The sequence below is a fragment of the Cydia splendana genome, chromosome 18 (assembly GCF_910591565.1).
Source record: "Cydia splendana chromosome 18, ilCydSple1.2, whole genome shotgun sequence".
NCBI classification, from domain to species: Eukaryota; Metazoa; Arthropoda; class Insecta; order Lepidoptera; family Tortricidae; genus Cydia; species Cydia splendana.
Window position 1 is genome coordinate 13,548,458 of NC_085977.1, and position 22,938 is coordinate 13,571,395.

The following is a 22,938-nucleotide window of genomic DNA, read 5'->3' on the forward strand; positions in this document are numbered from 1 at the left end:
TATTGAAAGTACTGCGACGTTCGCCAGCTCAGCGTAGGGGATGGCAAAAAGACCACAGAAAATCCACTTAATATTATTCTAGCTACGCCCTGCGGTGTTACTCGCGGTAAAGAAGTAGCCTATGTGTTAATTCAGGCTGTCAGATATTGAACTCCGTGTCAGAGGGGGGGAAGGGGGGTGCAAAGTACAAAGCACCCGGCGCTCAGAAAAAAAAATCTGGTGGATTAGTTTGGACCTTTCAGTCAAGTTTGGTGTCGTTTTCAGGTAACTAGATGATGCCGGATTCATTCCCCATACCAGTTTTTTTGGGGTTCCGTAGCAAAATATGACGCAATCCTTAAAATATTATAAACTTTTAGTAGTAATGAAATGCAATGAAACCCTCATATTTTCATATTTTTGTATGAAACTTGATTAATAAAAAATACTGTCTGAAAGACCATTTAATGCAGATTATAAAAACATTAACAGTAAATATAAATTTTACTATTTTCAATGTGAAATAAAATATTGAAAGTACTGCGACGTTCGCCAGCTCAGCGTAGGGGATGGCAAAAAGACCATAGAAGATCCACTTAATATTATTCTAGCTACGTCCTGCGGTGTTACCCGCGGTAAAGAAGTAGCCTATGTGTTAATTCAGGCTGTCAGCTTCTTTCATACCTAATTTTATCAAAATTGGTCAAGCCACTTAAGCGTGAAGAAGTAACAAATACACACACTCACAAACTTTCGCTTTATAATATTAATCATCTTCAATGTGTGATTTTTAATCATCTTCAATTTATAAATAAAGTCAGGTAAGATTGTTAAACATAAAGACAATAAATAGAACGTTTGTGAAAGTTTTATTTACATTTACGTCGAGAGCAGAATTAAGAAGGCAAAAGCTGCATTTGCTCAACTCAAGCCTGTCTGGGACTCAAACATTCTCACTCGCCGCGTAAAAGTCTCCCTCTTCGAATCCATCGTCAAGTCCGTGCTGCTTTTCGGCTGTGAGACGTGGAGAGTGACAAAGGGGCTGACAACACAAGCTACAAGTGTTTGTCAATAAGTCCCTACGGTCCATCCTCCCCATATTCTGGCCGAAGACTATAAGAAATGAGGATTTGTGGAGTATGTGCCGACAACCTCCGATCGCCCAAGAAGTAGCGCTGCGGAAGTGGAGATGGATCGGTCATACCCTGCGAAGAGGAGATACGAACAACGCCAGTATCGCGTTCGAGTGGCGGCCTCAGGGCGGGAAGCGAGCCCGCAAACGCCTTGTGCACACCTGGAGGCGCAGCGTAGAGAACGAGCTGACAGCCGTAGGACTGAGCTGGAACGAGGCCAAGACAGTTGTTCAAGACAGGAGGACGTGGAAGGATGTTGTGGAAGCCCTATGCACCTCCGGGGTGCCCTAGGACAGACAACAACAACATCAGCAAGATGAAGCATTATCCGTGTGTCGGCTTCTTCGTGATTGCACGGTACCACATTTTCAGACGGAGTGGTTTTACTCAGAGCTTTGTCGCCATGAGTTATGATGAACTCTCTACCCATTGGTAAGTCCATGTTAAAATTTATACATAATTCTGTAAATCAAAATTATTTATTTACATACAATATATATACAGAGGTACTACTAAACGAAATTAATAACTAGCTTAAATCTAAAATAGGCAATTGTTACTCAAACATGAGATGAACTATTGACAAGCCTTTACAGAGCCAAGGTTCTAAGTTCTAACTACCTATTATACTTACTTTACTCTTTGCTTCCTCTACAAGCCCTACTTCATAAACTCTACACCTTAAGGCTCCAGTACACAGTGGTCAAGGATGGTCCATGCCAAGCCATGCTTTGCAATGCGCAACAGTAGGCCTATATCTCGTAGGTGTTCACACAATAGTGCATCAAAAAAAAAAAAACAAAAAAAAACAAAATTGCAGGCTCTGATTGATATAAATCTACCTATAATAAACTGATAAGTCTCTTCATTGCTCCACAATAATGACATTTTGGGCTATTAACATTTAATCAAGCGGTCAAAAATTCAAGAAACTAGACAAACAATGGCGACTGTGTGAACACCACAGGCCACGGTACGCCACGATTCCTTTGAAGTGTGCCAAAAAACCGACAACTCCCCGATTGCTCACCACGGCTGACAACTGACGGCAGTCGTCCGCCATTGCATACCATAGCCCCCTGTACACAATGGCCAGGGCGTGGCATGGCCCATGCTTCACCACTGTGTACTGAGGGGCTACCGCGAAAACCGAAATTCGCAAATTGCGGGGATCTTACTCTTTTACTCCAATGAAGGCGTAATTAGAATGACAGAGAAAAATGCCCGCAATTGACGATTTTCGGTATTGGCGGTAGCCCTACTGGGGCCTTTAGTCAAAACATGTGGCTTGGCCGTTTCGTTACTACAAGAACTATTGTATAAAGCCCCCTCCAGACTATGTGCGTGAATCGCGGCGCGACGTCGCGAAGCGAACATATCGCGAAGTTGACGTATGACTCCCACGGACCTAGAGAGTAAACCGGATAGTGTACATTAGCCAAAAAGTGTGTCCACATGAGAAGTCAAGGTGGGCCGTTGCATCTCTTTCTAATTAGGGTGACCATAAGTCATATGTATGTGGGATATTAGGATAACATTGAATATATAGTTTGGCCAGGATCTTTTCTTATTCGTGCATAGTTATAAAAAATCATACTGTCTTTTCGCTGTACTAGTATTATGGCCTAAAAAGGGATGGATACAGTTTTTTTTACTCTTCTGTACAACGCTTCACACAACCTTAGGTACTTAATTTAGTTGTTCTAAAAACTGTTATTAATAGGCGTAGATGCTAGACCACGAACATGGTCGATCCTCAGGAAGGTGGTCCGCCGTAACGTCTGTCAAGAATACAGGTATGAGTGAGAGAGATAGAGAGACAGATATGCTGACAGAACCAGAGGGTCTACCGCGAACCGCGTTCGACGTGTCGCCCCTCTGGGGATCATCCATTAATTACGTCACACGAATTTCTAGGTTTTTTTACCCCTCCCCCCCTCCTTGTCACACTTGGTCACATTTTGCAAACCCCTCCCCCCCTGGTGTGACGTCACATTTTAGGCAATTTTGTTTTCAACGAAATCGACAATATTAACTCGGCATTATTTTTTAATAAAATATATTTTTGTTATATAAATATTAGTAATTTTATAACACAGCGAAAGTTACATCCAAAATCTCATTATTTAACTGTACAGCGAATAAAAAAATATAAATTAATTTTCGGTTACTGATGAAGTTAAAGTGACATCACAATGTTTGTGACTCCCCCCTCCCCCATGTCACAACATGTCACATTTTCTTGAACCCTCCCTCCCCCTAAACGTGTGACGTAATTAATGGATGACCCCCTGTCACACTTACGTACGAAAGCGCTACAAAGAGGCAACACGTCGAAAGCGGCTCGGGGTAGGCTCTCAGGACACCCCCACTGTCCTGAGAGCTTTTTACAGTCTTTGCCGCGTTAGGTCCCAGGCCCTTCATAGCAAGCACTAGCCGCCCCTTTCTCAGCACCCATCATATAGACTGCCGCTTAAAATATCTGGCCACCCTAGGCCCGGGCCTACTCGGCCTTAGGGCAAATCCGCCACTGCCACAGGGTCGCGTGGGACCGCTACGCCCGTTTGCTATAGTTTTTAACTAGGACGACGCTTGTCACTGGAGCATAGACACCGAAGTTTGCATCGTTTGACGAGCATCTTTCTCTGTCTCTGTAATTACTCCTTTATAGGAGTAAAAGAGAAAGATGCCCGCAATTTGCGAACCTCGGTGTTCACGGTGGTAGGCCATCTGTGCGAAAAGAGAAGAGTCGTGAAATGTAAAGAAACTAGTGATGTGCCGTTCCCAGTAAATTTTCCAAAAGGGTAAATTCCCAGTAACGTTTCTGGTATCGTCCCAAAAGTCAGGAAATTACCAAAAAGTTCTATTTTTCTTTTATTATCAATGTGTTTTTTTATTATTATAACAATGTATAAATGTGTCTGTAATGTTTAAGGACTTTGGATTTCAATTTTGGCAATTATTTTTTTATTTTATTTTATTTTATTGGTGTTCAACTCTTGCGGGCTTTAACAGGTGACCCCAAAACGCTCACAAGATAATACAACATAAAATTACCATACAAACAATGTCAACTTAACTAATAAATAAATTGAATAACACAATTATATAAAATTAAATTAAATTAAGTTACACCAAATTACAATTGAATTAAATTATGTCAAATTACAGAAGAATAAATATTGAATTACGTCAAATTAAACTGAATTATATAATTAAATTAAAATAAATGTCAATAGAACAACGCAAGTACATAATTATCGGACTAAAAGGTTTGCAAAATGGACTATTTTTGTTCTTAATAGTGCCATGTTATCGGCAAATACATCAGCGTCCTGGATCTGTGCAAGAAACTCATTCACCAGTGCAATAGCTCTGGCAGTAGGTGCGTTGCAATTATGTATCCTGTATTAGCTCTCATTTCACCAATTTAAACATGCCGAAATAAATACATACCTATTCACATAAACTTACTTTTAAGTACGTAATAAGAATTATGTAACACTGATTCTCATCGTGCCGACATCATGGTCACCCTAATGAGTTTGACAATGTTGACTTGTATTTTTATCGCAAAATGTAATAATTGTGGCTTCCTTGTGAAACACTATTCCACAATTAGAAATTGTTTCACTCCTACAACCTTTAACGCAACATTTATTCACCATTTTTAAGAAATTTTTCATTCACGTGTTTTGATAACATGTCATCACACGTTAGGGATACCAATTAATATTCAAAGTTACTACAATGTCTACCATATCAAAATTAATGTTTTTTTTGTTGTGCACATGCTTGGTTAAATCAGTTAATAATATTGACATCATAATTATTTACAAATTTCTTAAAAGATATCAGAACCTTACTCTAAATATAGCACTTAAATAATATAAAAAGGTATTTCATTTCAGTAGTATATTGATATAAATACTACCACAATGGTATATTTTTAACATTGGCAACATGTGCGAGTGAGACACCGCGACCCACCTTTGCTATCTCAAGTGGACCGTTTTCTCTAGTCTGGTAAGAACGTCTTTCTGACTCGGTGATAAGGTTAAACTTAGTATGGCAAAAAAAGTGACAGTTCACTCCATCTTATAACTTCATGATGACTCCACACTCGCACACTTCACGGCGATTTCGCAGTTTGGTTTGCGGCAAGATGGCGGAAAAGCATCAGCTGATCGAGTTTAACTGTTAGTTATCTATGGCATCATACGTGTTTTCTAAGTTTTCTTGTGAAACTGTGAAAATTGCAAAATATAGCTGCTTAATATAATATAATTAATATTTATCTTGCCACAGAAGAGCCAAAATAGTGTGTAATGTGGAGTCTTGCAAGTTCGCGCTTCGCGTCTCCTTTGACGCGGGCCGAAATACCGACAAAAAACGGAGAACAAGGCGCGAAGGCGTGAACAATCTGCGAAATCGACGCCACACTCGCATTCGCGGTTTCGCCCGCGATTCACGCGCATAGTCTGGAGGAGGCTAAAAAATAATGCATAGTGAATACATTTTTCACCTTTCGCCCATGTGACGATAGCGAAACGGCCAAGCCACATATTTTGACTAATTATCAAGTAGCTTAGGAATCCGGGCACTGTTGCTATTACTTCCCTAGTAGCATTTTCGTTGGGGCCCACGGTGCCAACGGTAGGGAAAACGTTGGGATGAGGTTCGTTCCGTAGCCAACATTAAAATTTGTATTGGCCCACCATCGCATTTACCAACATTCGCTGTGGCACAGATGCCCAACAATGGGCCTTTGTGTATTTTGGTACCGTTGGCTAAACAACGATAATATTCGTTGGCCCAATGGTGACAAATACCCCATTTACCAACATTGGCTGTGGCACGGATGCCCAACAATGGGCCTTTGTGTATTTTGGTAACGTTGGCTAATCAACAATATCATCCGATGGCCCAATGATGACAAATATCGAATTTACCAACATTGGCTGTGGCACTGATGCCCAACAACGGGCCTTTGTGTATTTTGGTAACGTTGGCTAAACAACGATAATATTCGTTGGCCCAATGGTGACAAATACCGCATTTACCAACATTGGCTGTGGCACGGATGCCCAACAATGGGCCTTTGTGTATTTTGGTAACGTTGGCTAATCAACAATATCATCCGATGGCCCATTGATGACAAATATCGAATTTACCAACATTGGCTGTGGCACTGATGCCCAACAACGGGCCTTTGTGTATTTTGGTACCGTTGGCTAAACAACGATAATGTTCGTTGGCCCAATGGTGACAAATACCGCATTTACCAACATTGGCTGTGGCACGGATGCCCAACAATGGGCCTTTGTGTATTTTGGTAACGTTGGCTAATCAACGTTATCATCCGATGGCCCAATGATGACAAATATCGAATTTACCAACATTGGCTGTGGCACTGATGCCCAACAACGGGCCTTTGTGTATTTTGGTAACGTTGGCTAAACAACGATAATATTAGTTGTCCCAATGATGACATATATCGCATTTACCAACATTGGCAGTGGCAGTGATGCCCAACAATGGGCCTTTGTGTATTTTGCTACCGTTCGCTAAACAACGATAACATTCGTTGGCCCAATGGTGACAAATACCGCATTTACCAACATTGGCTGTGGCACGGAAGCCCAACAATGGGCCTTTGTGTATATTGGTAACGTTGGCTAATTAACGATATCATCCGATGGCCCAATGATGACAAATATCGCATTTACCAACATTGGCTGTGGCACTGATGCCCAACAACGGGCCTTTGTGTATTTTGGTAACGTTGGCTAATCAACGATAATATTCGTTGGCCCAATGGTGACAAATATCGCATTTACCAACATTGGCTGTAGCATTGTTGCCCAACAATGCTACAGCCAATTTCCTTTTCGGCCTTTGTGTATTTTGGTAACGTTGGCTAATCAACGATATCATCCGATGGCCCAATGACGACAAATGTCGCATTTAACAACATTGGCTGTGGAACTTTGCTTGTGGCGTCACTAGATGGCGTTACTGTCTCCAAACATCGAAGTTATAGTTATTTTCTCGATTATTCCGTATATAATCATAATATTTTTTAAAAGTAACTTATAAATCTAATAGCTATAACTATAAAATTTATACATTAATTTTAAAAATTGCATTTTACCAACATTTTCTCAATTTAAATCTCAAAAAATATAAATCTCGCTTACGAAGTTTTGAAGTGCGGTTAGTATATATACAAATTAGAGTGTATAGTAAGTGTACTTGCTTCGGCAGTACATATACTAAAATTGGAACGATACAGAGAATATTAACAACAACTGCTGCCTAGGACCTTCATGTGGGTATACAACCAATGCCTACCGTAGCGTAATTGTAATATTTATCAGCAAAGGCCCAACGTCGTATTACACAACCACTTACCTAACGTAGGGTAACTGTAGGACTCGTAAACAAATGCCCATTACATAATTAGACTGTAGGCCCACTATAAATTACACAACTATTTACCTATGGTAGTATTGTAAGAATCCTACTCAAGGCCCAACGTTAAAGTTACAATGTTGGCCCTTTGTGGGACAAGCTGTGTTGGGCCTCCAACCTGGTGCACGACTACCTACCGACCTCCCTGACTTGCCGTTGGGTAATTGTTGAATTTGCAAACAGAAGCACAACGAAAAAATTGCCCTTTTTTTATTTTTTTGCAGTTGGCCCTACAGCAAGCCATACGGCCAAATGTAACAATTAACCAACCATCAAACAAATGTGTATAGGCCCGACCACGGCCCAACCAAAACCACAACCGTTGAATAATTGTATGATTTATTTAAATAGGCCTAACGAAAAAATTACTCTAATGGCCCTCTGTTGGGAATCTTCAGGAGGGCCTTTGTCGAGGGCCCTCCAGCAAATCGTACGGCCAAATGTAACAATTAACCAACCATCAAACAAATGTGTATAGGCCCAACCACGGCCCAACCAAAACCACCACCGTTGAATAATTGTATGATTTATTTAAATAGGTCCAACGAAACAATTACTCTTATGGCCCTCTGTTGGGAATCTTTGGTAGGGCCTTTGTCGAGGGCCCTCCAGCAAATCGTACGGCCAAATATAACGGTTGCCCAACTAATACGTAAACAAAGGCCCAACCAAATCCCTACAAGAAAATGCTATTAGGGTTAGGTCCTACACCTACACAATTTTTGTTGTTGCTACTTGCTGAAGTGCAACAAGGTTCGATATCTACCCTGCTGAGTATCAGAACCAGAGGCCCTTAATGACCTTAATCGGAACTTTGCAAAGCTACAAACAGCGGGGTATCTAGGCGTGGGCCAAGCGGCCTCTCGCCCACAGCCGCGCACTTGGGGGCCTCGTAAAGCCAACCTTTTAAGGCCCCCAGTACACAATGGACCATCGCCGGCCACTCAAGGGACGCATTTATGCGTTAGAGGGAGCAAGTGATATTGCTATCTCATTCTACCGCATGGCTGCGTCCCTTGGAGTGGCCGGCGATGGTCCATTGTGTACTGGGGCCTTTATATGAAATTGGGGATACGTATTGAAAGAAAAGGGCCTCGCAGATGCGACTTTGCCCACAGCTAGATTAGTTCACGCTAAGCCACTGGCCACAAAACCTAGAAAGTTACCTCTTATAGGTACTTTGTTTTCTTTCCCTATTGGATAAGTTGTGCAGCTTTAACCTTTTCGACGCCATGTCAAACAGAAAAGCTGTTATGCGGACGCCACGTCACCGAAGTGTCAAAACTGAAATTGAACTTTATGCATATGCACGTAGGTCTATGCTGTGGTCTATGACCGATTAATCAGTCTTTGGCGATGAACCTGCGGTGCGGTATATCGGTCATTGGCGTCCAAAGGTTAACCTTATAGCCGAACTTTTTTGCACCGAGGCACTCATCGGGAAGAATCACTATTCTTTCACTAGTATAAATAACTAGATTTTTATGGGGTTGGGGGAAAGGTATTGGATTCGAAAAAACGTTGTTACAAAATTATTTCTTTATTAATTACTTATACATTCAAATAAATTCATGATTTATAATCTCTTATATTGCTCTCAATAAAAACAGTACAACTGGGAATTCAATCTATCCAACAACCAATTTACAGACATGTCGATTTTGATGATTAAACTACAGTTATTTACAAAATTGGTGCAAGACATGATGGTCATTTTCGTGACAATAAAAGTGATGAAGAAAGAAAAAGACTAGATTAGTTCTACGTCGAGCCACGATCTTTAATTGCACGGCAATAGACAAATTCAGCCATCCTTTTCACTCGATGCATTTACAACTGGTGAATGAAAGAGGTGGACGAATTCGTTTAATATGAAAAAACATCTACCCATCTCCCTTTTATGGGGTTTCAATCAGCAAGTGCTCAGTTAAACTAGTGCTGTGTGCTGCAGACCCTGTAGATATTAAATATCAATGCCATAGTTGTGCCTTAATAGCCGTAACACACTACCGCACCGCACCAAGGTCATTGTGGGATGCACCCATAAGTAAGAGCGAGAAAGCGATATCTCTTTCTCGCTCTTACTTATGGGTGCGTCGCACAATGACCTTGGTGCAGTGCGATAGTGTGTTACGGCCATAAGAAAGAGCGAGACTCAACTAGCGGAACTAAGATGCGTACAGGCGTGCGTCGAACCTCCGACAAACGTCCATGCGCGATGCGCCTTAAAGTACCTTAAAATAAGCTTAAAACTACAATACTATCAATGCAAGGCCGAATCTCGATTCAATCGACTTGGCATCGGAGAAAACGATACAATAGTCGCTCTAGACATGTTTTTTGGACCCCATTTTATATTTTATCTCATTTATCTGCACTAGAAATGAAAGAGCGCGAAATGACAAGTGACAGTTTTCATATTACCACAGATTACGAATACAGATTAATCAACATCTAGCGAGCAAGAAAAAATCTACAGAGTTACTAATGGTCCAAGTGGATTTCAAACGTTTGAAGAATAATGTTCGAGAGTTTCTCTTTTATTTAGTAACGTCACACCATTGATTCCTTAAATATCAGGTACGATACACGTGCGTATATTTAGGTATGCTTAAACGCACCTTTAACAAAAACGCCCTTGATTCGCATGCGTTCGGGCTGGATCAGTGCTACACGGATGGTCCGCGTTGTATTGAATCAATGCGTAAAATTTATTACACTTGCTTATTATTGAGTGTACGCTCGTGTATTTACCATTATTATATAATGTTAACGTTACTTAGTACTAATTATATTCAGTACTGTACGATACCACTACCGTACCAACCGTAAACCAACCCAAAAAACAAAAACAAGTCAGAGTTAGCACCTAAATTCTAGTGTGATCATTTTGAGGGGGTATTGGCAGTGGAGGGGCGTGTAAAGCTTTTGCTAGTTCGGCTTTTTCATCCGCTGACAGAACGTAGACGGGGGGAGCGGGGGGTAAGAAACGCTCGGCTTTTTGAGGCTCTCGTTGTAGCCGGCCTCGGTATAGCATCACCAGGACACAGAGTACACTGATGATGAAAGCGGAAGACGCTGCAAGGACGATCAGCGCGGTGTGGTATGATGTCGTTGCTGACACCTGCGGAATAATAGAAATATTGATCAAATACTTATTGCAAATTAACCAAACTCAAAAACAAACACCAAAAGAGAAAGTTTGCGTTCCTATCGTTTGACATTCATAGTCTTCGTTTGCTTGGTGTGTACAGTTACAGTGCAAGTATTTTTTTATATAATTATGGCCTGGATGCGAGTCCTTAATTTAAGACAACAGTGTACGTATTTCAAAGGCGTATTTCCGCGCGTTTAAACTTCTCTTTATATGCGCATGTACTGTGGGTAGGTGAGGGTAGTTTGAGCATACCGTGGATTCGCTGAGTATCTCCCGTTGCTGCATGAGCAGCGCCTGCGCGGCGAGGCGGTACTCGCTGCGGATGACGTCAGCGCCCAGCGCGCCAGCCGACGTTTTGTTCACCCCTGACAGCTTCTCTTGTTTCACCTGTCAGAACGAAGATTAGGTATTAGAACTGCATTTTTAACAGGAGGATGGAAGCAAGCTTACGTTCTGTTGATGCGTTAGTGGTAAGCGGCCTTATGAGCGTTTGCAACTCCAGGGTTGTCACATGCGCATCGCATAGCTAAAAAACTTGTAAAAAGAATCGTAACCCTCACATCACTGTAGAATACATATAATCATAGGATTATAGGATGAGATCAACATCTAAAAATAACGCTGGGATAACGTTATGTCTATATTTTTTGGGGAATTCAACTAGTTATTCAAAATAAAGTGCGAGGCAAATCAGCTCCAGCTTGCCGAAGAGATACATTTCAACTAAGTTAATCTCGACTTACCAGATTCTCCACATGATAGACGACATCCACAGCCCTGGGTCCAGCCAGCACAGCTCTAATCTTCATGGCGGAGCGGTCTTTAGACACTGTGACCGGTACTCGAGCACCGAGGGAAGCGAGTTGTGTTTGTAAGGCAGCCCGCGCTCGCTCCGCCGCCGCGGCGTCAGTGCCGATGATTTCCAGCTCTAGGGACGCTGATTCGATTTGGGTTGGCACTGGAAAGATAACGGTATTTTTAAGGAATGAGCCTCAGGCGGTGCTCACATGGGGGATAAAATGGTTTTTACTTTTATTTTTCTAAAATATAGACCACTGTCATTATGACATGAGATTATCTAATAAATTGTAACGATATGGTGATCAATACAGGTTTTTGTTAACACAAACCTGACCAATGTCTCGACTCGATATGAAGTCATGACATGTGGGGCACGAAATGTAAGTACTGGCTTCATTGACTTGAACCAATGGCGGCGAAAAGGTAAGTATAGCTTTGCCCACAAATGAACTCACAGCAAGGATCACTAGAGGGGGAGTCGGGCACGGGCAGGGCCGCGCCGCGGCGCTGGCCCGCCGCGTCCACGCACCAGCAGCGCCCGCGCGCGCACTGCCGCGCCGCGAACGACCCGTCCGGCAGGCAGCGGACTGCGGGGCCGTCTCCTGGTAACGATAGGTAATGTTAGTCAGGCTTCTAAATACATGTAATGTACCTAAGTACCTAATATACCCACACAATGTCTCGGTCTGTTATCATTATCACACGGTACGCTTCGTACAGACGCACACAGATTTAATAGGATGACAAAAAACCTAAGCAAAAAACGTTAACACTCTTTGCATCGAGCATTCTTTTCAAGACACTGTTTGCATCATACGGCGGCATCATAAAACTCTACTTTATGTACTTCTATGTCCAGGAAATACACACAATTTTACTATTCACTTAACATTCATAGCTTTTAAAGCAGCAGCTCTAGGCACTTTAATTGGGTTCGAAGTAGTCTTGTGTGTGTTCTTTTATAACCTCGCTTTCTTGTGTACTTAGATTTAGTTCAAAACTCTAGATAACATCGGATTTACCGAATCACTTACCATTCTCAGCCTCATCCTGTAGCATCTGACACTTGGTCTTGAAGATGGTCTTGCTCTTCGGCTCGCTCTCCTGAACCTCCAATTTCTCCATCGGCTTCAAAGTCTCCACAGTCCTGGGCTCCACTGGTTCGTCACGAAATACTTCTTCTTCGTCGTACTCTTCCATCTCTTCGACACGGAATGCAGTCATTTGTCTGATGAGCTCTTCTAGAACTGTTAAATAGTATCTATTTTAGTACATCCTTTTTTCTAAGAAGGTACGATACAATTCCTACATTTGGTCACATTGTGCGACTTTGGCTAGCTTAGCGCCTTAAGTACAAACGGCAAAACTCTTAACTGTACATCAGCAGAACTTATTACGAAAGGCATAAGGACCACCGATGGACAGTTAACAGTGTGGGTGATAGTACATAAATAAACAATTTAATAAAACTATCTGACATATATTGCTACATTTTAAATAAGTAGAAGTTACAGAGCAAAGGTGTCCAAAGCGGGAAATAATCTCAAAGCTTTGATACTTTTTCTGGGCTTCACTGAGAAGACATCTCGCCCTCATTCAAGCAAAATATATATTCGTATATAGATATCAAGTATATCAATTTACGGAAAATGCCTACCAATGCCCACGCCCCAAAGTCACGCAAAATAAACACAATGAATATCGACCGACTATGCTCTTTGTCAAGAGGGCGCTGTTAATCTCATGTATTGGGTAACAGTTCAGTATAGTATGAAATAACTGATTTGCAAGACCGAAGTGATCCCATAAGTGTTCCGTGAACAAAGTTTTGCACGGAACACTAAAAAATTTGTTCCTGTGAAATTCCCCAATATGGCGCGTGATCATATATTCCTGGTCAGGCTTTATTTAACATTCTTCATCTCTGACAATTGTATGTACCTTCGTCGGCACGCGCTCGCTCGTCGTCCCCGGTCCGCTTGGCCCACTTGCGCGCCTGCCGGAAGTTGCACGAGGGCTTGGCCCCGCGCACCAGGGAGCCCTTCAGAGGCTCGCCGCGGGCGCTCACGCACCAGCACACATCTGAAAATGAGGAACATTAAAAAAAGACGTCTTCGAATATGAGTAAAACGCTACAAATAAAGTGATTCGCGTTAGGCCCTCTGTTTTAGGGCTCGGCCACGACATTTAGCGACTTACGAGACGGCGGCAGCGACAACCATAGGTGGGAACGAAAGGTCAGATCGCTGTTTCTTGCTCCAACCTATGGATATCGCTGCCGCCGTCGCAAATCGCTCAATGTTGAGCCGTTATACTGTAGTAGTGCTAAGCCTAGTTTATCTCCTCCTCCTACGTGTGCTGCTTAGTATGATACAGAAAACTTCTCACCGATATGCGACATGCACTGAACAGACTCCCAGGCTCCAGTGACGTCACACTTGGGGATGAACGTGCCTTTGCCGTATTTCTTCTCCGCTGCCTCGTTCTTTTCACGGAGTCGCTCACACGGGCTCAATACTGTAAGAAATATATCAATTGATGATCATTCGAGTTTAAACTGTCGTGAGTCATACTAACATGAAGCTAATTGTACGAATTGTACGGTTTAACTCGTGTATTTTTAGTTACACGCGCGACATGTTTCGGAGAGCCTATTCTCCTCCATTTTAAGCACTAACTGGGTATGAGCAATTGAGCAGCGGCCACACTGCTCGCGCGACGTACGCGAGTCCATGTCTCGCGTGTGATTAAAAAAAATTGGTACTTACGTTAAACCATAAAATTAGATTACCTAAGAAGTTCAAATATCTAGCGAATAGACGGTGCAAAACATTTATCATGCTCTCATTTTAATCACATTGATATTTAGAGAATCACAAACGGAGATAATTAATATTGCTTAAAACGAAGAAATAATCTAGAATTTCGTAAACCTATTACACATTAAATGTGATTCTGTGGTTCTGTGGTTCTTGGTACAGGTTAAATATTTAGCAAAAGCTTTGCTAGACTGAGATAGCCAAATAGGTTGGTATTGCCATCTTACCTTAGCCAATAGCCTCTTCATTTTCAGTCTTAATACTTGTATACCTATAAATATACCTATAGGTACTCAAACACACCCACGTCGTCAGTAGAAAAAGGCGCGAAATTCAAAAGTTCTATGGGAAGTCAACACTTCGTGCCTAGATTTTTTTAAATTTGCGCCTTTTTCTACTGACAAAGCGAGTGTGCCGGAGTATATTTAGGTAAGGTCAGGAATATTGACACCGGCTAAGAAACAACTGTTTTAGTGGACTTATAAAATTGGTAAGTCAAAAATATTTTACCTTTATTGGCTCATAGTTTATTTAAGTTACAGTTGGTTACGTAGGGGAGACGGAGGTGAGTTGTGACAGAGGAGAGTTGTGACATTGTTGATTTTTTGGAATCAGTTAACTAAAAACTAGGTCGCAATAGCACGCGTTTGTTAGTTCAAGTTGCGAGCTAACAAACGCACACTGTTGCGAGCTCACTAACAGTTATTAGATTCCAAAAAATCGACAATGTCACAACTCTCCTCTGTCACAACTCACCTCGGTCTCCCCTAAGACTTAACGTGCTGTTATGTGGTTAAATGACATCGTCATGCTATAAACAAGTGCATATTATCAAATTTTAAACACATAGGTATCTAAAATATGACATTACGTGCCTCCTGTGTCAATTTGTATGGGCGCTTTCTTCGCCGTGGTCAGTTTTGAGGCTTCACCTTCAGCTGTTATGGGATATAATGAAGAAGGGTAAGTTAGAAGGTAAGAAAAGAATAAGCATAGGTAGGTAAAATATTGGAGAAATAAAAGTACCTACCTACCTATTTATAAGAAACTTAGGAAATACCTAAGGTTAGATTCTTATAATGTCACGTCAATATCTACATAGAGTTGTGTGTGGTCGACATTAGTGTAATTTTTCGTGCATTTCTAGTTCTAAAGTGTATTTTTTAAAGATCTATCCGCAGGGCATGACAAATTTGTAGATACTGCCATGAAGTCTGTTCTTAGTCACCGAGGATGGGGCGATAGTTCCCTGCTTCCTATTCAGACCCGCTATTTCAACCAACTGACAGTCCGACCGTTGAATTGGATTCTTCTTTGTTTCTGTCGCTTCTGTCGTGGATAATGGAACAGACATTGTATTCGTAATGGTTGGGTTACCTGTTGTTTTGGTGCAGCATTAATTAACCGGGGCGCGGGTGTGCCGGTCGTTGTACCTATTTCTTACTTCTAAAGTTGGTTCTAGAGCAGCGGTCGGCAACAGCCGGCCCGCGAGCCTCGCTGGCTATTTTGTTTGTAATATTGATAAACGACGTGTGTCCAACGCTTCTGCGTCCTTGCAGCAGAACTGCTGGCTGGCAGTCACTTAACGGTAACGGTAACGGTAATGTCTGTTAAAGTCATAAATATTAACAACGTGCGGCCCGCGTCCTCTTCGTTAACTGCTATGTGGCCCTTAGCTGCTAAAAGGTTGCCGACCGCTGTTCTAGAAAATCCATTGTACTACTCCATTTGTTCACATGAGTTGCGTTCATTTTCTCTATGTTTCATAGTATTAATTCTACTCACCGGGGCACACGGCGTTGCACTCATCCTTGCTTCTAAAGTTGTTGTGGTTGCCAGAGCAACCGTTGTACTTGAATCGTTCACATCGGTTGCGTTCGTGGTTGAAGTGCCAACGCGTCGCGTTCAGACCGGCCGTGTCCGTGCAGTTGCCTTCGTCTTTTGTGTCGAAGCATACTGTTCCTGAAAATTGAGTATAAATATGAAAACCTATATGACAACTTAACTTTCATCAAAACACAAGGTATATTTAGTACTTCAAAGACAATGTCAGTGGTACCTAAACCAGAACTGTTTTGACCTCCTTTTTAGAGGTAAAGTATCTACTAGCACAGCCTATAAAACAATTTTACACTGTTTTACTAGGTAAGTACTTAATTATATTAAAATGTGACGTTCCATGGGAAGAGGTACCTTACGGCGGGAGGCGCTTAGGCTGCTACGCGTCGTAAGCGCCAACCGCCAAAAGGTACCTTTACCCGTGGGACGTCACAAATGGTTAAGTCGATCTGACTCGAGTACCTACTCATCATCATCAACATCAACGTTTACAGTCGATTTATCAACTTTGGTGTGATATCATGTGTTTACTGTAATTAGCGAGATCAGATTGAGAAAGACCACACCTGAAAGTGTTCCTTCATTAATGATTTTGAGATTTTTTGAATACCTGAAAAATATGTATATATATGAGGTCCAATTAGACCTCTTGCATGACTATAGATCACATGTTCCCCAACTCTTGCGCTTCGAGCTCTTGGTAACAAAATTTATAGACTTACGTGGCTTAGGACAACACACGGGTGCCCCGGTGTCGTGCGGCGCGAAACGACACGCGTGCGTCGAGGGGCAGGCGGCGGCGTTGGGGCCGCACACGAGGACATCCGTGCCGCCCGGGACCAAGAGCGGATCACCCTCGGGGCAGCGGGGGGTCGGGGTACAGCGGACTATCGGAGGGCAGGAGTCCGCCTGGAAATAGTGTAAGGCACATTAATCAATGGTTCTAAAGGACTATTCGACTCAATAAGAGACTATGTAGTGCAAAAAAGACCCGATTTTGGTGACCTTGAGGGCCTGAAGTAGACGAAGCATATGGGTCCAGGGGTATATTTTTTTCACGACTTTCACATCGGTCCCATGGAAAAATTTGTTCAGTACCCCAAAATCACCCATCAGTGTTTCTAACTGACGTGTAAGAGAAGAGCAGATCTCGTTCTCGGTGCTGCGGACTATGAGACAGACTTTACAAGAGGGCCAAGTGTTGAAGGTTGGCACGATTGACCACTAACCTCGCATTCCAAGGGCACAATCTCGCAAGTTTCATCAGGCCTGCACTTGGCTTCAGCACAGAGATCTCTACATTCGCAGGTCAGGCAACCCTTAATGTCCAACTGGCGACCGTGAGCGCAGATCTCTCCGTCGTTGCAGTGGACTTCGGGACAGGGGGCTGGCGCTTCGCATGAGGGCGTGGAGTTGAAGGCTCGGGTACCGGGGATCTAGAAAGAGATATGTATATATACCTAGCTTTTAATGTAAAAATGTCGAGACTGTACTTAGTCCACCTAAGATCCTTTGTACGCAATGTAATAAAAGTTAAGTTATAACGTTGCCTTATATCTGATATCTCTATAGAAAAAAATTAGTCTCATCCTCACAGCAAGAAAAAACAAACAATTACTCTCCTGTAGCTGAAAGCTACGGACACTGGAAGACTAAAGCCTAATTTCTTACTGTTTTTACATCATCCCATTAGGCCGGACGCAGTTTTCAGGAATATCAAAATTGTGGGAATTTGTACCACCCTTTTACGTCTTTGGCTGAAGATGTAGGTTAAATTAAGTAATTATACTCTTCAGCCTCGTCTGTGGTTCTACTAGTTAGTAAAAACTTTGTTGATGTCCTCACCTCGTTGCCACCGCTGTCGACGCACCAGCACAGGTTCTCGGCCTTGCGGCACTGCACAGGCTCGTAGGAGCCGTCCAGCTTGCAGTCCGGCACGTCTTGCGAGGACGGCGGCTTGCCGCTCTCTGCGGCCGTGTGTAGCGCGAGAGCTCTGTTGACACCAAAAAAATGGGAAAACAGAAGTGTTACTACTACTGTACTGTAGGAGGATTGCATTGAATGTGCGCAACCAATTCAAAATTTAAACAACTTTTGTATTATATATGGCTGTTACTGCGTGGTGTGGCAAAGTTCGCAACGTCGAAATTTTAGGGACTCTGACTGGTTTGACGTACTAAAGATTGCTAACCTTTATCTGTATCATTGCACCCTGAACGGGTGACATCGTATCAACGCAGTAATTTTTTCCATTAAATGAACAACGAGTAAAAAGCATCCTCCGTTATTTTTTTCAGCCGAGGTCCGCACTCGTTCGGATAGATACGAGCTCCGGCTCAGTTCACACTTGGCGAACACGAACCGCAAGCAGGGGTGCGAAACTCCTCCCTTCGGGCAAACTCGGCTTCGTTCGGCTCAGCATTGCTCCGAGCAATTATTAGGGTTGACACAACTTGACGTCCCTTTGCGTGCACGACCACAGATAAGATAATGGCTTGAATTTTGACAACCCTGAATAGCCAAAAGGGATAGTGCCACATATTAGAAAGGGACAGCATGATTAGACCCTGAACTGCTGTCAAACTTCGGTTTTGTAGGAAGTTTCCTTTCTGTACGGTAGTAAGTACTATTATTTATTCTGGAAGTCTCTAATAGTTCGAAAAATCGAGAAATACGGCTTGAATTCAAGGAGCTACCTTCTCTGCTGGCACGGCGAGTGGTTCGTGGCGGCAGCGCAGGCGGTGCCACAGCCGGTGGCGCAGCAGCGCTCGCCCGCGCCGCACTCTGCGTCGCCGCGGCACGCCCACTCGCAGGCCCCGGTGTGGGGCACCAGGAACGGACACTGGCCGGGTTTGCGGGGTAAGCCTGTCAATAATGAAGATTTTGATTGTAATATGCAGGTGTATGCTACAGATTAGAGGAAGTTGAATTGCAATAGAGACTAAAATTTAACAAACCTTAAATCAAGACATAGTCTATAATTTGAGGAAGGAACTTTGATGGCTAGAAAAAATAACCAGGGCAAGGATCACCACAAGTTCAACAGTGGCACCTAACTCGAAACAATAGTCGCAACCCATGCGACAAATCAAATACCTACTAGCTGGCTATCATATGATATGACTAACTAAAAACATTAAATTACTGAAGGACACTTACAAGCAGGCACTGGAGGGCAGTACTCCGCATCACACGCTACATCTACTACAGCACAAGCGCGGCCTTCAGGGCAAGTGACTCCTGCACAGGGGTCACGGCAGCGGCAAGTTGGGCAGTGGTTGCTGCCGAGCTCGAAGCCGTAGTCGCAACCCATGCGGCACGTCAGGTCCAGGCAGGCTAGGCTTTCGCGAACCCTGGAAAAAAATTGTGATGAGAAAAGATAGAAGGATCTGGGAATAGCATCTCTCTTCATCATGGCATTTATGACAGTCCCTTTTACATGGGTGAATTCTGGATAAGAATTAAAATTTTATTCAGCTCTTAGTTTTTAGTTTGCCAATCTTTTAAGCCGTGATGCCCTTGATATTGTTATTCTCATGCACTACCTTCCTTACTTATTTTTCTTTCTCTCCTTAATTCTTTTGTGATGTGCTCTTTCCATAATAATTATGCCGTGTAACATTTAGAGCTGTCGGTAAACAGAAAAGCTCTGTCAGACCATGTTAGACTTACTTCACACAGTCCACAGCCGAAGCATTGTTGGTGCTGGTCTCCGGTATCTCCGTGCCGAAGAAGTCCACGCACCAGCAGCGACCGTGCGCGCACTGCTGCGGTGAGAACGAGCCGTCGGCGGTGCACGTGGGTGCGGGGAGGGCTAGCTTCATCCCGTCTACCGTGCCTTCCATCTTTTCGTCGAAGTCGCGGAGGTATTCGCACACTGAAAGATAATATTCAATACAAGAATGTTGGAATCGAGAAACACAGAGAGCATCGAACATAAATTAATCTAGAATGAACTGAATCCAATCAGAAATACGAACGCTCCGGTTATGGTATGAATTCGATGCCGAGGTTTTCTAAAAAAAACTCAAGTTCTAATAGGTTTCTATAATAGCTTTCAGTGTTATTAAAAGGTCGGCAACGCTCATGTGAAAGTACGAAGCAATCGTCCATAGCTTACCACAATAAAACTGATCTTACAGATCTTTTTGGGTTTTAAAGGCTGATAAAAACTCTATTCAAGTGTTACGTAAATTACGTAATTATGGGCATCACTTACTGGTAGGTGTGTCGTCAACACGATCCGTCTGCAGCCTCATCTTGGCCGGGTCCACGCACACCGGCCCGCAGTTGACAGTGGAACAACACACCAGCCCGTCTTGACAGTCACCGTCTCCGCAACTGATGGTGGAGTTGTGGTCGCACACAGCCTCAGCTTCAGCACCACAGGATTCGTAGTTTATCTGGAAAGATTGGCAATTAATATATTTTGACTGCGCAGTGTGGTGAGCTCTCCTTATTTCAACGATCTATCATAGCTACCACATACAAATCTATCTTACCCGATGAAAGGCAAAATACGGCTCCAAGCTTCAAGTACACACACAGCAGGGGTGTACGAGCAGTCAGAGCAGTCTTAGTCAAGATATCATCTAAGTTGAAAAGTCTTCTGGAGAACTAAATCCACACTTACTTCAGTAAGATCCGTATCAGTCGAATTTGACTCGTATTTAGGATCCAAACAACACAAAGCAGCTCCGCTTCGTCGGCTCCTAGTACACACGTGGGCGTACGGGCAGTCTTGGTCGCTGCCGCAGCCGACCACAGTGCCGTCGTTGATGTCGGTGAATGGGGTGCCGGATTCGCAGGGGTTTTCGTAGGTTACTCGGGGGCGGCCTGGGAAAATGTAAGGTAGAAATTATTTACTACCTATTAAAATGATTGTCGGGGAACAGGAGTAGCCCATTTTCTCAGTTCATTTTGCAGTGGAGTTGTGTTATAATTATAATTAATATAGAGGCACGACTGTTGATGAATATAGTGGGTTTACGTCCATTCCTTAATACTAATTCTTTCAATGTTGATACGGGTTAGAGTTTGCAACTCCGCAACACGTTTGTAACACCGCTCGCGCTAAAGCCGAAGCCGCTGCAGTATAAACAGATGATTAGATCGAGCGTACACTTCTTACCCATCGTCGTTGTTTAAATAAACCCATTGTAGGTACAGGCAACAAACAAGATTGGGAAAAGCTTTGTTGAGCATTCTTCGAAACAGTGAGTGTAAAGAGTCATCAACCCTTATGAATACTTACATACAGGGTATCCAGTACACAGCTCGCCTGTACAATCCGCATCCCTGACTCTAATACATTCCTCGCCCTCCCCACAAGGATACCCTTCACATGGATCATCACATTCACAAGTGGGACATCCGTTAGCGCTCTTGTATCCGTACTCGCAGACCCCAGCACACAGGGCTCTCGGGCAGGAGTTAAGGCTGCGGCCACCTTCGCGGACCGGGCCGGGTTTCTCGGAGCACTGGACGAAGGGAGACGGACCCATGGAGCCGCGAAGCTTGTTGCCTTCGGTGTCTACGCACCTGGTGAAGATTATTTGAATTACGAGTAAGAACAATAATGATTTCATATCTTATACCAAAATATGATTAAACTCATCGCTATTTGAGACAATTTCTTTACTCAGATCAAATCTTACTGGCTTACAGACCAAAGTAAAAAAACCTTTTCCAAAATGACGAATAGAAGAGATTATTTACTCAGACACTAACCAGCAGACAAGTCCATTCCTCGAACACTGCCTGGACTCGAACGACCCATCAGCCGCACACTGAGGTACGTAGCCTCTACCCTCCTTCTCGCTGACCACCAGCAATTCAGCAAGCATCTTCTGCTGATGACACATGGTGACATTCTGTGGTAAGACGCAGTGCTTGCCGCATTCTCCGGAGTCGCAGCACTTCTCCATGGAAGGGCATTCTAAGTCGTGGGCACAGGGGGTTCCACATTCGTCGTTGGATGTGGTTGGAGCGGGGCAGGTGCCGGCTTTGCGTAGTGCTAAGGATGCTGGACAGCATACTCCGTAGTCATTTCCTGCAATTTGAAAACGTGGTTATTGGTTAATGGACGTCTTTACTTGATGTTACCGGACTGGTTTACTACAAAGAGATTGCAAACTGAAGGGCGACAAGTCTGTCACACTGAAAATGTTGTTGCTGTGTGGATTACGTTTCAATACCTAAGTGTTTCTTGCTTGAATAGATGAATATTTTTTTAAATTGAGTGTTACCACCACTTGAAATGAAAAGGCTGAATTTCCATGTGGTCTTAAGTTATTGTAAATTTTTTCTGTATAAAATAATATTATAAGTGGTTACTTGCCTGACTCGACCAGACATTTGTAAAGAGGTGGGCAGTTCGGTTTGCCAGGATCAGTCCCGCACAGGAACGGGCGGCTGGTTTCTGATATGAGCAGAGGTTCGCCGGCTGGACAGATGTTCTGGAGGCTTCTTGCTCTCTTGCCTGTGGAAAAAGTAGAGCTATAGACAATTCTAGTTTATACGAAGATAGTTAGGTAGGTACTTTCTAGCACTGTATACAATTTGTGAAAATATTGACATGTGCAAAGACCTGATATCGTATAGTTTGTTTGTAATGACACTAGTCATTACAAATCAATCACTAGATTCTGATGCCATTACGGATATCTGAGAATTTGGAAAGCTTGAATCATTTACAATACAGCTAAAAGCCGAGGAAAGCCATGCTTTTATAGAA

General features: G+C 43.0%; 1 protein-coding gene across 1 annotated transcript in view; it reads right to left on the reverse strand.

The window, feature by feature from the left end:
- Positions 1 to 9,910: 9,910 nt before the first annotated feature.
- Positions 9,911 to 22,938, reverse strand: part of LOC134799148 (uncharacterized) — an 81,284-nt gene continuing 68,256 nt past the window's right edge. The window contains exons 6-25 of the mRNA XM_063771555.1: positions 22,543 to 22,683; positions 21,933 to 22,254; positions 21,457 to 21,743; positions 20,836 to 21,038; positions 20,422 to 20,605; positions 19,875 to 20,079; positions 19,362 to 19,555; positions 18,899 to 19,067; positions 18,048 to 18,195; positions 17,432 to 17,638; positions 16,925 to 17,111; positions 16,149 to 16,325; positions 15,239 to 15,301; positions 13,933 to 14,061; positions 13,486 to 13,626; positions 12,579 to 12,791; positions 12,000 to 12,146; positions 11,487 to 11,701; positions 10,996 to 11,130; positions 9,911 to 10,710 (exon numbers count right to left, since the gene is read on the reverse strand). Of these exons, the coding sequence (XP_063627625.1) occupies positions 10,456 to 10,710; positions 10,996 to 11,130; positions 11,487 to 11,701; positions 12,000 to 12,146; positions 12,579 to 12,791; positions 13,486 to 13,626; positions 13,933 to 14,061; positions 15,239 to 15,301; positions 16,149 to 16,325; positions 16,925 to 17,111; positions 17,432 to 17,638; positions 18,048 to 18,195; positions 18,899 to 19,067; positions 19,362 to 19,555; positions 19,875 to 20,079; positions 20,422 to 20,605; positions 20,836 to 21,038; positions 21,457 to 21,743; positions 21,933 to 22,254; positions 22,543 to 22,683 (3,722 nt within the window). The 3' untranslated portion in view covers positions 9,911 to 10,455. The remainder of the gene's footprint in view (positions 10,711 to 10,995; positions 11,131 to 11,486; positions 11,702 to 11,999; positions 12,147 to 12,578; positions 12,792 to 13,485; positions 13,627 to 13,932; positions 14,062 to 15,238; positions 15,302 to 16,148; positions 16,326 to 16,924; positions 17,112 to 17,431; positions 17,639 to 18,047; positions 18,196 to 18,898; positions 19,068 to 19,361; positions 19,556 to 19,874; positions 20,080 to 20,421; positions 20,606 to 20,835; positions 21,039 to 21,456; positions 21,744 to 21,932; positions 22,255 to 22,542; positions 22,684 to 22,938) is intronic.